This window comes from Rhinatrema bivittatum, chromosome 3, assembly GCF_901001135.1.
Source record: "Rhinatrema bivittatum chromosome 3, aRhiBiv1.1, whole genome shotgun sequence".
NCBI classification, from domain to species: domain Eukaryota; kingdom Metazoa; phylum Chordata; class Amphibia; order Gymnophiona; family Rhinatrematidae; genus Rhinatrema; species Rhinatrema bivittatum.
This window is the reverse complement of record NC_042617.1, coordinates 154,150,007-154,164,558: the sequence shown is the minus strand read 5'-3', so window position 1 is coordinate 154,164,558 and position 14,552 is coordinate 154,150,007. Positions and strand designations below refer to the sequence as shown.

The following is a 14,552-nucleotide window of genomic DNA, read 5'->3' as shown; positions in this document are numbered from 1 at the left end:
TGTGTATCATTCTCATATCTTCCTCATTTTTATTTACCTTTTTTGAAACCTCTGATAAATTAGTTTGGATTTGTTGCATCTTACCCTGACTTTCTAAAGTTAGTGTCCATCTTTTTTTCCAACCGATTCACGGCTCCACTCAAGCTCTTAACTGCGTCCCAAATTGCCTCAAGGGTTACCTTCTCGGGTCTTTCAATCTTCTGCATCGTATCTTCCATATTTGAGGTTGAGGCTCCCTCCTGTTCAGACATTTCTTCACCTAATAGGTTAGAAGGCTGAACGGCCTGTTCCTCAGATGCACGTTGTACCGGTGGTGATCTGATATCTGGGCTTAAGGACACCTCCTCACGGGAATTCCCCGTTTCTCCTCCTAGAGGAATTCCAACGGTTTCATTGGCTCCTTGCTTTCCCAGCTGAGTCAAGAATTTGTGGATTTCTAGCTGTGTTGAGGTTGATGGCATTGGTTCAGGAGGGAAGATCCGAACTTTCCCCTTCCTCTTCGCAGGCATTGTATCAAGGTAATAACTTTAACACAAAAATTCTTGACTATGCAGCAATTTCCTTGTTTCATATAAAGAAAGAAGAACATAACCTGGGCTATGTCGGGCAAAGTCGCGCGCGCCCCTTGGACGCGCGCAGCTTCGACGACGCATCGAACGGGGAGCGCCTTTTCAAAGGTTCTCCCGGCGCCACCCTCTGACGTCGGCGAAGCCGGCGTCCCGATCTCCCTCAGCAAGCAGGTCAGCAAACAAGGTCCCGGGTCTCACCGCAGTGATATCAAATAAATGAATAGCCTCCCTGGGAAACATCTTAATGCAAATCGAATAATTAGGGACATCAACTGTTCCCCAAACTTCTGATTTCATATGGAATACTTTCTGAAGCTACTGAACTAACTTCTGTGCCACAGTAAAAAAAAAAAAAAAAAAAACAAAAACAAAATGATAAAAAAACAGGCCAGCATGGAGCCACTAACACTGTACAGCATGGAAAAATATTGCACCAGAAGAATATATCAAAAAAATAAACAAAAAAATTGCCAAAAGTCTAAATAGTGTCAGTAAGGTGCAACTAAGGAAGAGTGCTGCAAAAAAAAAAAAAAAAAAGGAAGGTGCTCTCATCCAAAAAACCTACAGCAATAATGGCTGAAAAAGTTGAGAGAAAACACATATCTGGTCTCCTGAATGGATGAAATTAGAAGAAAAAAAAAAAGGCAGAGGGGCTTGTTCAGTGGCAGCTGTGCAGGAAAATATTAAGAGCCGCCTTTCTACGCTTTTCTGGACTCCAATATGGCCCTCGCCATGTCAGCGTCAAATGTCACCCATTCTGTAGTTAAATTCTCCTGTTTGTGGATAGAAATCTTTTATATTTTAATTTATGATTTATTCAAAAACTTTGAGCAAAAATATAATTTATTTAAACATTTTTATATATGTAGCACACTTTGTCAAGGACAAAAAATGATTGTGAGGTCCCACACTGAGTCCTGCGCTTGTCTGCAAAAGCCTTCTAGGCTTTTCCACAGCTTTGAAGGAAATGCTCTGTATCAGCACCAGATATTGTCACCTATATGGCACCTTTATCATGCCTGTCCTCGGATTAGTTAGAATAAGAATAAGGAATCAAACCTAGGTCAAGCATCACTACGGAGTCACCAGGATAGCCCTCACAATTATTTTCAACTTTGCTCAGCCAAATGTAAGGAATATCTCTCTATTTTATCATGAAAGTTTGCCAAATGAATGGAGAAACACTGCAACAATTCAGAATTTCCCATAATAAAGTACTGTTGCTATATTTACCTGTAAAGTATAATTATTTTTCTATTAGCAATATTGTACTGTAAGTGGACATATACTAAAAATTTTGGGATTAATCCCAAAGGAAATGTAAATTTTATAATTCTATAAAACCAATTTAATTTTTGCAGAATTTTATTTTCATATTGTGTATGACTCAGAACATTACAGAATATGCTAAACATCAAGAAAATATTTTCTTCTGGAAAGTGATATGTTCTAGTTCTCCTGAGGTTAATATTTACTAAATACAATTATTGGTCACTAACACATACTAAACATATTGTCAAGATTCATTATTAATAATTTGTATCCTTTATATTGCTTTGGGCATAAAGAGGAGTTGGGGGGGGGGGGGGGGGGGGAGCCAGAAGCTTAACTTCCCTTTCTGGAATTTCATTTCTTGTGTTATAAAGTAGTTAAACCTGCTATCTATAGAGACGTTTATCGAGATAGAGAGCTATAGAGAGAGCTATATGGATAGAAAGTAGTTAAATTTCTTTATCATATATATATAAAAAACAGAAACATACCTCAGTGTACTGTTCACTGCTCCAAGTTTATTAGCTTCCTCACAGGCTTCCATTTCTTTGATGGTATTTGTTTCAGCATACTGCAAAACAATAATACATTATAGATATCCTGTTGTTGTAACTATTAATCAAAATTCTGTTTCGGATGAAGTATAACCAATGGACAGAAGACAAAATACATATACATTTTATATATCTGTAATACACAATATAATACATCAGATTCATTTTCATATTTTATGTTTTCAATATTATATTCATATATACACACACTGTATACAAAATCTCTTTTCTCATCACTGAAAAAAAAATAGTGTCATCTGCAAATAAATTGATCTTCAAGGATTGGTTGCCAATCTTTATACCACTAACACTAACCATATCCCTCAGCTTAAATTGCTGGAATCTCCAAAGTCAAGACAAAAAGGAGTGGCGACAAGGGGCGTCCCTGCAACTCAAACTCTGCGGATAAGGCCCCATTAATCAATATTCTCGCTTTAGGAAAGGCATATGACAACTTTATCCAGTCTACAAATGCATCTTGAATTTCCCACTTGGAGAGTACTCAAAACAGGTCACTATCAAAAGCTTTTTCTGCATCCAAGCTTAATACAATTTCTTTGCCCCACTTCAGGGGAGGATGACTAAATATTGCCAATAGTTTGTATACATTGACACCGTACCTGTCTGTCACAAAGCCAGTCTGATCCAGCTTCTTCCTGACAGAAGTACTCTACTTAACCTAAGAACATAAGAAATTGCCATGCTGGGTCAGACCAAAGGTCCATCAAGCCCAGCATCCTGTTTCCAATAGAGGCCAAGCCAGGCTACAAGAACCTGGCACGTTCCCAAACACCATGCTGCCAAAATAGCAGCCAAAAGCTTCATCTCAATATTTAGTAAAAAATTTGGCAATATACAGAAGGATCACCAAGATCCCTACCTTATCTGGGTAATACATCTATCGCTGCCTGGGTGACATAAGATATAAATAACCCATTTTGAAGCACATAACTATACATAGCTTCCAATGACTTGAATAACTGAAACCGAAATTTTTAGAAAAACGCAGAGTCTAACCTGTCCGTACCCAGTGACTTCCTTCGCTTTAACCTATTAGCCCTAAATACTCCTCAAACACACACCTCTTTTCCACATTTTCCTCCAACTTGGCATATAATTTGATATGACTGAAAGATGTTAAAATCTCATCTGTGTCAGTTACTGGAATGCCCTGTTGGTTTCTTAAGCCTATTACTAAAACTTTTTGTCTCACCTCTCACCAGCCAGGCCAACAGCTTCCCCACTCTATTACCATATCTATAAAACTGAAATAAAAAATAATTCATAGATCAAACAGCTCTAAGATAAAGTAAATGATTAAGAGAAGCCCAAATCTCATCCAAGGAGAAATTACTACTTACCTGATAATTTCCTTTTCCTTAGTACAGACAGGTGAATCCAAAACTAGTGGGTTATGCACCTCTATCAGCAGATGGAGACTGAGCAAAGCTTACATCACAGTATATATATATATACCCCTGCAGTGACATCAGCCCACCAGAATTCTCTGCAAAAGCCAGCTGTGGTCAAACTAACAAAAAACTTGATTACTATTCCAGCACTCAGCCAACAGGACACATTGAGCTCAGACGAAAGTGTAACACTAATCTAGAGGCTGGACTGATGCTTACCAGTACTCCCTGGAACACACAGCCAAACAGGAGGACCATAGCACAATCATTCGGCAGCCAAGGGTGGGAAGTTGGATTCATCTGTCTGTACTAAGGAAAAGGAAGTTATCAGTTAAGTAGTAATTTCTCTTTTCTTAGCGTACAGACAGGTGAATCCAAAGCCATTGGGATGTACCAAAGCTACTCCCGAACAGGGCGGGAGGCTGCCTGTGGTCCAGACAAAACTGCACATGCAAAGGCTGTATCCTCCAAGGCCTGCAAGTCCAGGTGATAATGCCTGGAAAAAGTGTATAAGGAGGACCATGTCACAGCTCAGCAAATGTTGACAGGAGAGAACAATCTAATTTCTGCCCATAACCTGCCTGAGCCCTAATGGAATGAGCCCTAACCTGACTAGGCAACAGATGCTCAGCATCCAAATATGTGGTTATGAGTACCTTCCTTAATCCAGCAGGCTATTGTGGCCCACAATGCCTGCTCACTCTGTATACTCCTACCACGGAGAACAAACAGCAGGCCTATCTTTCTGAGAGGTTCATAAATATCTAACTACCTCAGGATATGCCTTTTGACATCCAAGGGCTATAACAGGTGATATTCCTCTGCATCTCTTGCCCTGTCTGTGGAGATGTAGGCTTTTTCTCTTTGGCTGGCAAACCACAAAAACTGAATCTGTTTGCATCAACACTTCTCAGTATTTGCTTATCTGCATTGAACAGACACTGAGCCTGTTTGTGTCTGCATTCCTACAGACCTTGCTCTTAGCACAAACAATCTTTGCCCTAAATACAGAATACTTGCTTTCTCTCACAAAGATAGTAACATGAGTTAATCATAATAATCCGTAGCAGCTATGTCTCGGAGAGTATTGTTATCAATGATGTGATTGTATACGCAAATAATATGTAACTGAGGACAATAAAAGGGCCTGCCTGAAGTGACTTCGGGATGGCTTCCTTAGAATCCTGTCGGACGTCTCTTGCTTCTGTGCATCTCGCATTACAACACTGTCCAAAGATGGCAGGAAAATAGACTAATTGAAGTTTTAATCAGAGATCACTTTTGGCAAAAAGGAAGGAACAGTATGCAGCTGTATCGCCCCTGGTGTCACTTGTAGAAACGGCTCCCGGCAAGACAAGGCCTGTAGTTCGGATACTTGATGTGCAGAACAAATTGCCACAAGAAACACAGTTTTTAAGGTTAGTAATCTCCAGAAAAGGTTATGCATCTGTCGAAAAGTAGGGCCCGCTAAGAAATCCCAAACTAGATTAAAACTCAAAGGCACCGTTAACCGCAAGGGACGATGAAGATGCTTCACTCCTTTCAAAAAACGGGCCGCATCCGGATGAGCCGACAAAGGCCCGTCACCTGACCTCGGAAACAGGCAAGAGCCGCCACCTGTACCTTTAAGGAATTAAAGGGCCAACTCTTTACTCAATCCATTCTGCAAAAATTCCAAAATGAGCAGGATCTTAACCAAATGAGGAAAACCCCTCTATCTTCACACCAACCTCAAATACTCTACAAAACTGCATATAGGTTAAGGAAGTGGAGAATTTTCTCACTCAAAGCAAGATGGCAATCATCGCAGTAGAATATTAACCCTTTAGCAAGTGAGTCTTTTCAAGGGCCATAGCGCAAGACAAAATCAATACGGTTATGAAGAACAGACCCTTGCGGTAGCAGATTCCTGTGTGCCAGAAACCAAAGGGGAGCATCCACTAGAAGCCTTCGCAGATCTGCATAGCACGGTCTCCTGGGCCAATCTGGTGCCACCAGAAGCACCAACCGTGTGACCCTCCGAATCATTCTGCCCAATATGGCCATGGGGAAAAAGCATACAGCAGCTTGCCACCCGGCCACTCCTGCACGAGAGCATCTATACGCAAGGATTTTGGATCTCTTGCGACTAGAGGTTTAGTTTCAATTTTCCTATTTAATGCTACTCTTATGCTCAATGATTCTCTTGTTCAATTGTCTGATGGTTTTTCCAATGTATATCTTATTACATGGACAAAAAACGATATAGACTACAGCTTGGCTTTTACAATTTGTGAAATTTCTCAATTTAAATTGTTTATTGTGACCTGGAATTGTCAAAATATCTGTTTTCAAATTCATACCACATATGGAGCAATTGCCACAAGGACGATGGCCTAATATCTTTTGGACGTGACAGGTAAAGCGGAGGGAGAAATATATTCTTTGATATTCTTCTCTCTTTTATTGGCAATCATTAAATTTTTGCCTTCAAAGCATGGTAACATTTGTAGTATTGACCAGTGTTTTTTTAGAATATTAGTAACATGGAAGGACATATACGTATATGTGAGAGGACACACTATACGTTCATTGCGTTTTTTCTCTTGATACTGTAATAGTGTCTTTCTCTCCATATTAGAAGCTTTCAGAAAACTTGCAGTAATGTGTTTTTTGGGATAACTTTTTTGAACAAACCTGACATCTCTTTTGATCTTTTATAAAAAGTTTCTTCATTTCCACAAATTCTTTTGAGTCTTAAAAATTTTGAAGGCAGATTTTTTTGCAATGATTTATTATGACAACAATCATAATGTAATAGTTTGTTGGTATCTGTGGGTTTTCTGTAAATGTCGGTAAAAAAAGATCCATTACTAAAAGAAACTAAAATATCTAAAAATAAAATCTGATCAGAACTAAAAACGAGACTAAAATGCAAATTACAATCCAAACTGTTGAGCCAAGTATGAAAAAGCTGTAATGACTCCAAACTGCCCTTCCATATCACAAAAATATCGTCTATGTAACGTTTCCAAAATAGTATATTGGATTTGTATTCATGTTCACTTAAACATAGTTCTTCAAATCTCGCAACGTACAAGTTTGCAATGGATGGAGCCATGGGAGAGCCCATGACTACCCCTTTGGTCTGTTTGTAAAATCCGTGATTAAAAGCAAAAAAATTAAACTTTAAAGGAAACTCCGCTAATTCTATTAAAAATTGGTTCGGTATTCTTGAATGAGAATTGTGTTGTAAAACTAGGTTTAAAACAATGTCCAATGCTGCGTCCTGTGGGATGTTGGTATACAATGACTCGATGTCCATTGTTACCATTAAAATATCGTCACCTAAGTCATTAAAATCATTTAAAAGATTAATAAAATGTGTGGAATCTTTGATATATGACGGGATCTTGTGTACTTGTGGTTTTAAAAATGTATCTAAAAAAATGGCAAGAGGTTCAAGGAGCGAACCATTGGCAGAAATGATAGGCCTACCTGGAGGATGTGTAACTGATTTGTGGATTTTTGGTAAGATGTAGATTGTAGGTATAACAGTATGTTTGACTGTTAAAAAATCAAATTCTTTTTTCGTAAGAAAACCCGCTTCTTTAGCCGTGGATAAATTGTCAATGTCTGTTTTAAGACATGATGATGGATCTTTGTCCATTTTCTCATAAAAATTGTGGTCGGACAATTGACGAGCTATTTCCTTGATGTAATCACATCTATCCATTAGGACTATACACCCACCTTTATCAGCTGGTTTTATTACTATATTGTTGTCTTTTGCAACCGTGGACAAAGCGTTATTTTCTTTAATTGACATGTTATAATATCTTTTTTTTGTCTGGTTTTCTTGTTCTGTCTTATTTAAATCGTGCAAAATCAATTTTCCAAAGACCGCATAAAATTCAAAGACACACTTGTCCAATCAATCTTGTCATTTAACCCCCTGGGCCACAATGTTCCCAATGAAAAAATCCATCTCTGCTCCTTTATGCGGTCTTTGGAAGTTAAAATGGCTGAATAGAGTGGTTTGTGATTTTCATTAAGCTCTTTGACATTTTGTGCGAGGGTAGAACGATATGGAAGGATTGGTGGTGAAAGATGGTTCTCTAAAAGAATAGAAAAGTAGAAGTGAGTGAAAAAGAAAGAATAGCCTAGTTTAAGGCATTTCAGTGAAAGGTATGATTCAGTAAAAGTGGGGAGCGGAAAAGGGAGGAGATTTTTTAAATAAACCTTTTTGATTGGTACGGAGGAATTTAAAAGGATAGGGAGAGGCAGGTGAGGTACTTCCGCTGAGTTGCTTGATGGTGGCAGTTTTTTTGTTTTTTTTTTAAATTTATACTTTATTAAGTTTTTCTTCATCACTACAAAGAAACATAAATATCATGTCCAAATAAACATATACATTCAAATATATATATATATCTCTTATAATATTCAACCTATTTGGCATACTCAATGATGGTGGCAGTTTTTTGAGCTGTGAAGGTGGCGTTTTCGCTGAAAAGTAAAGAAGGTGAGGTTTCCTTTTGTTTATCATGCAGGTTTAAAGTTTTAATTAAATGAAGGTTTTTCTAGTTGTTACCTTGATTCTATTTGCTTTAGATATAGGATGAGGTGTTCTATATGATTGTGTTGGAAAGATGCTGTGAAGTAAGAGTTGGAGATTATCTGACTGCACGACCGAAGGAAGCTTTGTGGGGACGTTCAGGTATAGAGAATGTGAATATTTAAAAGTAAAAATTGAAGGGTGTTGGGGGGTTAATATATTTTGGAAAGTATTAATTCATATTTATGGAATGTTATAGATGAAAAACCCATTGGATATATTTTGAGGATATATGAGCAGTAGGAGATTCCTTAGAAGTTCTCCCGAAGAAGACTGTGAGAAGGTGAAACATGTCGAGAAGATGAAGAAAGATGCAAAGATTTTCGTTCTTTGAGCGAAGAAAAATTTGTATAATAGAATTTTCCCTGCTTATAAAACAAATTGTATTTAAATTGTTTACAGAATAGTGTGAAAAGATTTAGATTAATGTTAAAAATGTGGAATGATTTTAATATGAGTAGATGCGAGTGAGTTGTAGAATGAATGTGATATGAATGTGTATGATTAAAAGTGTGGGATATAGAATGTGTGGGTGTGGGTATTTTTAAATGATATTTCCTTGGGGTTATGTGGTAAACTCTTTTGACTTTTGTATTGTGGAATTTTGCAATAAATAAATATTGATATGATATATATGTCACTATGTTAATGGACATTGATTGGTGTGTGATATATGATTAAGTTGCCAGAAAATTTGACTCTGAGGGGGCATAAGACCCCAAAGCAGCCTCTTAATTTTTGGATCCTAGCTGTTCTCTGCCTCTGGGCACATGGGGACACGTGGCCGCAGTCCCTGTAATTAGCCTGATCGTAATTTGGTCCCAGGAAAATGTAGCAGCAAGTATGTGTCTGTAATGGTCATGATCTTCCCGCATTGACAGAGTTTAAATCGCGGTGGTTGCGGCATTTTCTATAAACCGATGAAATAGCCGGTGTAGTTGTAGTTAAGAATAACTACAGCAATTCGAGGCACGAAAAAACACCTTTTTTTTTTTTTTTTAAACTTCAGAAAATCTGAGGAGACAGAAGAGCTCCGTGTGCTGTCAGGTTCGTGGAAAAAAAACGGACTGAGGGAACTGCCAAGCAGGCATACACTACACCAAGACTCTGCTCTTTACTTTGAGAGTTCTGCCACCTACAGGAACGGAGGACGTCCCAGACAGCATGGCTAATTCATGCTGCTTATCTACGGTGGAAAAAAAAGCTCCAGAAAAAAAATCACAATAAAAACTGAGGAGAGAGCAAAGCTGAATACAGTGAGCACACAGCTCCCACGACCACACAGGTCCGTGGACTGAGGGACCCCTGCCTAGGGAGCAGGGTAATAACCACAGCTGCACATGACCAGTAGGTCATGTTTGAAAGCTGTAGAATCTTTGAGATCAAAGTTCCAGGCCGGGTTCTATCCGATGATGTCACCCAAGTGGGAGGATTGACATCCTGCTTGTCCTCGGAGAAAAATGTTTACTCAAACATCCTAGGTCCTGGTATGGTGAATTATGACTGCATAGGCAATTAAGTTTTATTATGGTTATAAATAAAGGGGCCAATGTAATAAGCCATGCTGTGCTTACCACAGGATTTTACTCCAGTTTTAATACGAGTTTTTTGGCACTAACCATGTCCAGATATGTTATATGGGTTTTTGTACCTAAAAAGCCAAGGTAAGCTTAGCGTGCCTGATTCAAATTGAAGATATTAAGCCTTATTAAGCTATTACCTTGCAATACAAGGAGGCATGCTAGTAGTTAGGCTGCCTAGTGCACCTCCATTTACCATAGGCAGTTTAACACCTGTTTCTGACCAGAAGTTAAACTTCCCGAGGTAGACAGAAGGCAGGTAACAAGGTCAGGTTGGTAGGGTGAGTCCTCCCTCCCTTCCCAAACCCTGACTTTCACCTTAATATTAGTTTATTCGCTCCTTCACTGTCTGCCCACTGGTCTCTCTAGTGTGAGAAGGTTGTACTTTCAGGATTCTGTAAGGGGACTGGTCATTTCATGGACAGAGGAAGGACAATCTGCTATCAGTGAGCAAGCAGCTCTGCTGGAGGAGGTAGTGTCTCTCTGGCTGGGGCTGCCTAGGAGTGGGGGTGACTTTGGACAGCTCAGGTAGTGAAAATGGGTAGGAGTGGATTCCGGATGAGCCAATTATTTTATTTTTTTTTTTTTTTATAGGTGAAAATGGGGGTTTAGGAAAGGAGGGAGGATTAATTCCACTGACCCAACTCAAGCCCAAATTGATCTAACCTGAGCCCGGCCTGGCCACTCTGCTCCTTGGACTTGCTTGGCCCATTCTGCTCTGGGAGGGAGTGAGGACTCACCCAGCTCTAGCATAGATTTGCAATTCCATGGGCAAGCAAATATAAAAAAAAAAGCAAGCATTTTACTTCGAGCACTTTTTTTTTTTTTTAAACTCATGGGGCATTTGCATGACATTAGCTTACTGCATCCCACTGAGACCCCCCACCCCCCTTTTTTTTTTTTTTTTTTTTACATCACCAGCACTAATCAAAACCCATGTTAATATTTAACTCCAATTTTAACATGGGCTTTATCACATTAACTCCAAAGCTGAAAAGATTTAACTAACAGATTTTCTCAGACTGAGAAAAACTCCATAAAATGGCTTCTAACTGCTAATTCTCAACTGACAAGGCCAAAACATCAAAATACAGGAAATCTAAAATAAAGAACAAAAATGAAAATAGAAAACAATCAAAAACTTACTTTATTGTAATTCCCAGCTTTAATTCCTACTGGAATCTTACTCTAAAAAAAAAAAATAATAAAATAAAAGCAGTCAATCATATTCACAAGACACAATAGTCTTCAGTTGTAACAATCAAGTTGACCTTTAAAGAAACCCTTTGTTATAATATAGTGACCATTTAATGCATTAGAAATTGCTGCTCTGAAGTTACCAAATCATTTGTAACAAAGACTAAGAGACACAATGAAGTTACTAATAATACACTTAAAACTATTAAGAGAAAATATTTTTTAACTCAACGCATAATTAAGCTCTGTAATTCATTCCCAGAAGATGTGGTGAAAGCTATTAGTGTAGCTATGTTTAAAAACGATTTGGACAAATTCTTGAAGGAAAGGTCCATAAACCTTTATTAAGGTGGAGGTGCAGATATCCACTGCTTATTCTTGGGATAAGCAGCTTGGAATCTATCTACTCCTTGGAATCCTGCCAGGTACTTGTGACCTGGCTTGGCCATTGTTGGAAACAGGATACTTGGCTTGATGGACTTGATGGCAAATCTTATGTTCTTATGTAACTAGTCAATATGTTCAACTCTTGAATTAAGAAATAGAAAACAGAGTTGCTTACCTGAACAGGTGTTCTCCCAAGACAGCAGGATGTTAGTCCTCACAGATTGATGACATCAGATGGAGCCTAGCATGGAATACTTTTGTCAAAGCTTCTAGAAAGTTTGACTGGCACACTGATCATGCCCAGCATGCCAGTAACCCCACTGCCATGCAGGGTTCCCCTTCAGTCTCGTATCAAAGCATAAAAGACGAGCGAAAAATAAAACAAAAAACGCAGATGAACCCAACTCCGCGGGGTGGCGGGTAGGCTTCCTGAGGACTAACATCCTGCTGTCCTGGGAGAACACCTGTTACAGGTAAGCAACTCACTTTTCTCCCACGACAAGCAGGATGGTAGTCCTCACAGATGGGTGAATATCAAGCTGCAGGCTGCCCCTGGAACACACTTGTTCCAGGGGCACATGTTGCCAACAGACACAACAACAGGGATGCTGTTGGCAACAACGGGAGGCAGTCTGAACCACATATTGGGTCCTAGATAGGGAGTGTTGGGCTCTCATACTTGGAACAGGTTATAGAGGACAGACTGGTCAAAGACGCTGTCCTGTTGACCATCCTTTATAGACAGTAGTGGACTGCGAACATGTGGAGGGAACGCCACGTTGTGGCCTTTCAGATTTCAGCAATAGGGACTGTACAGAAGTGGGCCACAGATGCTGCCTTGGCCCTCACTGAGTGTGCTGTTACTCGGCCTCTGAGTGGAAGGCCCGCTTGCTCATAGCAGAAAGCATTACAGTCCGCCAATCAACTGGAGAGAATTTGCTTGCCCACCGAAACCCCAAGTCTATTTTTGTCAAAAAAAGAGACGAAGAGTTGGGTGGACTGCCTGTGAGTTGCAGTGCACTCCAGATAAAAAGCGAAAGCACGCTTGCAGTCCAAGGTGTGCAAAACCCGCTCACCTTGGTGGAAGTGTGGCCTCGGAAAGAAGGTGGGCAATACAATGGACTGATTCAGATGGAAGTCAGTCACCACCTTAGGCAGGAATTTAGGGTGAGTGCGCAACACCACCGTGTCGTGGAAGAACCTCGTATAAGGCGGATAGGTCACCAGGGTCTTCAATTCACAGACCCTGTGAGCAGAAATAGTTGCCACCAGGAAGAGAACCTTCCATGAGAGATGTCTGAACTCACAGGAAAGCATAGGCTCAAACGGACACAGCATGAGCCATGCTAGCACTAGATTGAGGTCCCAGGCCCTAACAGGAGGACGCAGTGGAGGCTTCAATTGAAGTAAGCCTCTCATGAAACGCCCCACTAAGGGCTGCACTGAGATTGGAGTGTCACCCCACTCATCAGTGGTAGGTGCTGATGGCACTCAGGTGGACCCGGATCGAAGTAGTCTTCAACCACAACTCAGAGACACCAGAGATAGTTCAGGAGCTGAGGCGTGGGACAGGTGAAAGGGTTGAGGCTCTGCTCCACACACCAGACCGAGAACCTCCTCCACTTCAATCGGTAGGACTTCTGTGTGGAAGGCTTACGAGAAGCTACTAGGACTTGTGAGATGTTGTCAAAGGTTGAGGGGCTATAACACTAGCCTTTCAACATCCAGGCTGTGAGGGCCAACGACCAGAGGTTCAGGTGGCACAGCCTGCCCTGATCCTGTGTGATGAGGTTGGGAGAGGTGCTCAGACATATGGGCTCCTGGAAAGACCGGTCGCGCAGGATCAGAAACCAGACCTGTAGCGGCCAATGCGGGACTATCAGGATCATGGAGCCTCTGTCCTGTCAAAGCTTAACAAGGGTCTTGCCTATGAGTGGAATCAGAGGATGTGTGTATAGGAGACCTGCCCTCCAGGACTGGGCGAAGGAATCCATGGCTGGTTCTCTGTCCTCCCTGTACAAGGAGTAGAAGTGACTCACTTTGTGGTTCAGAGGGGACACGAAGAGATCCACATCCGACAGACCCCACTCACGGAAGATTTTGTCCGCCACGGAGGGGTTGAAGGACCCCTTGTGGGGGTGGAATGTACAACTGAGGCAGTCCACTACCCACATTCTCCATCCCTGCCAGGTATACTGCTCGTAGGAGCATGCCCCGTGACAGGGCCCAGGCCCAAATCTGTGCTGCTTCTTGACAGAGGCGATAGGAGCCTGTGCCTCCCGTTTGCTCACTTACCACATGGCCACTTGGTTGTCCGTCTGTATCAAGACAACCCTGTGAGACAGGCGATCTTGGAATGCATAGAGGGCATACCGCATCACCCGGAGTTCCAGCCTATGTTGGAGGTATCTGTGGTAAGGTTCACCTGAGTAGGAAGGGTCTGAAATGGAAGTCCCCCTTCCTCAGGTTGGCTTCTTGTGCCCACCAGGAGAGGGAGACCTGGAGTGGCTCGGTTATCTGGACCAGCACGGAGAGGTCCTGAGAGGCTTGGTGCCACCAGGAACGCAAGGTCCACTGAGTCATTCTCATTGCCAGGCGAGCCATCGGGGTGATGTGCACAGACGCCATGTGGCACAGCAGCCGCATAAACAGGCGAGCAGAGGCCGTCTGTTGGCAACAAATGGACCAGGCCAGCCCCACCAGTGTTGCCACCTGATTGCTAGGGAGGAATGCCCTGGTCACTGTGGTGTCCAGGTCTGCTCCAATGAAGCTGATCTGCTGGGACAGCGTCAGCTGGGATTTTGGATAACTGACAAGAAACCCCAGTGACTGGAGTACTCCACCTGTCGAGTGCAGGGCCCAGAGGGCTCCCTCCCTCGAGGAACTCCTGATGAGCCAGTCGTCCAGATATGGGAACACATGCACTCTCTTTCAGCGCAGATGTGCCCCCACCACTACCAAGCCCTTGGTGAAGACCCAGGGCA

General features: G+C 41.4%; 1 protein-coding gene across 4 annotated transcripts in view; it reads right to left on the bottom strand.

The window, feature by feature from the left end:
- The window catches only part of ERO1B (endoplasmic reticulum oxidoreductase 1 beta), a 281,408-nt gene that overhangs the window by 180,137 nt on the left and 86,719 nt on the right, over positions 1 to 14,552 (bottom strand). For all 4 annotated transcript variants that reach the window (XM_029593832.1, XM_029593830.1, XM_029593833.1 and 1 more), the window contains exons 4-5: positions 11,131 to 11,172; positions 2,333 to 2,412 (exon numbers count right to left, since the gene is read on the bottom strand). In XM_029593832.1, the coding sequence (XP_029449692.1) occupies positions 2,333 to 2,412; positions 11,131 to 11,172 (122 nt within the window). The remainder of the gene's footprint in view (positions 1 to 2,332; positions 2,413 to 11,130; positions 11,173 to 14,552) is intronic.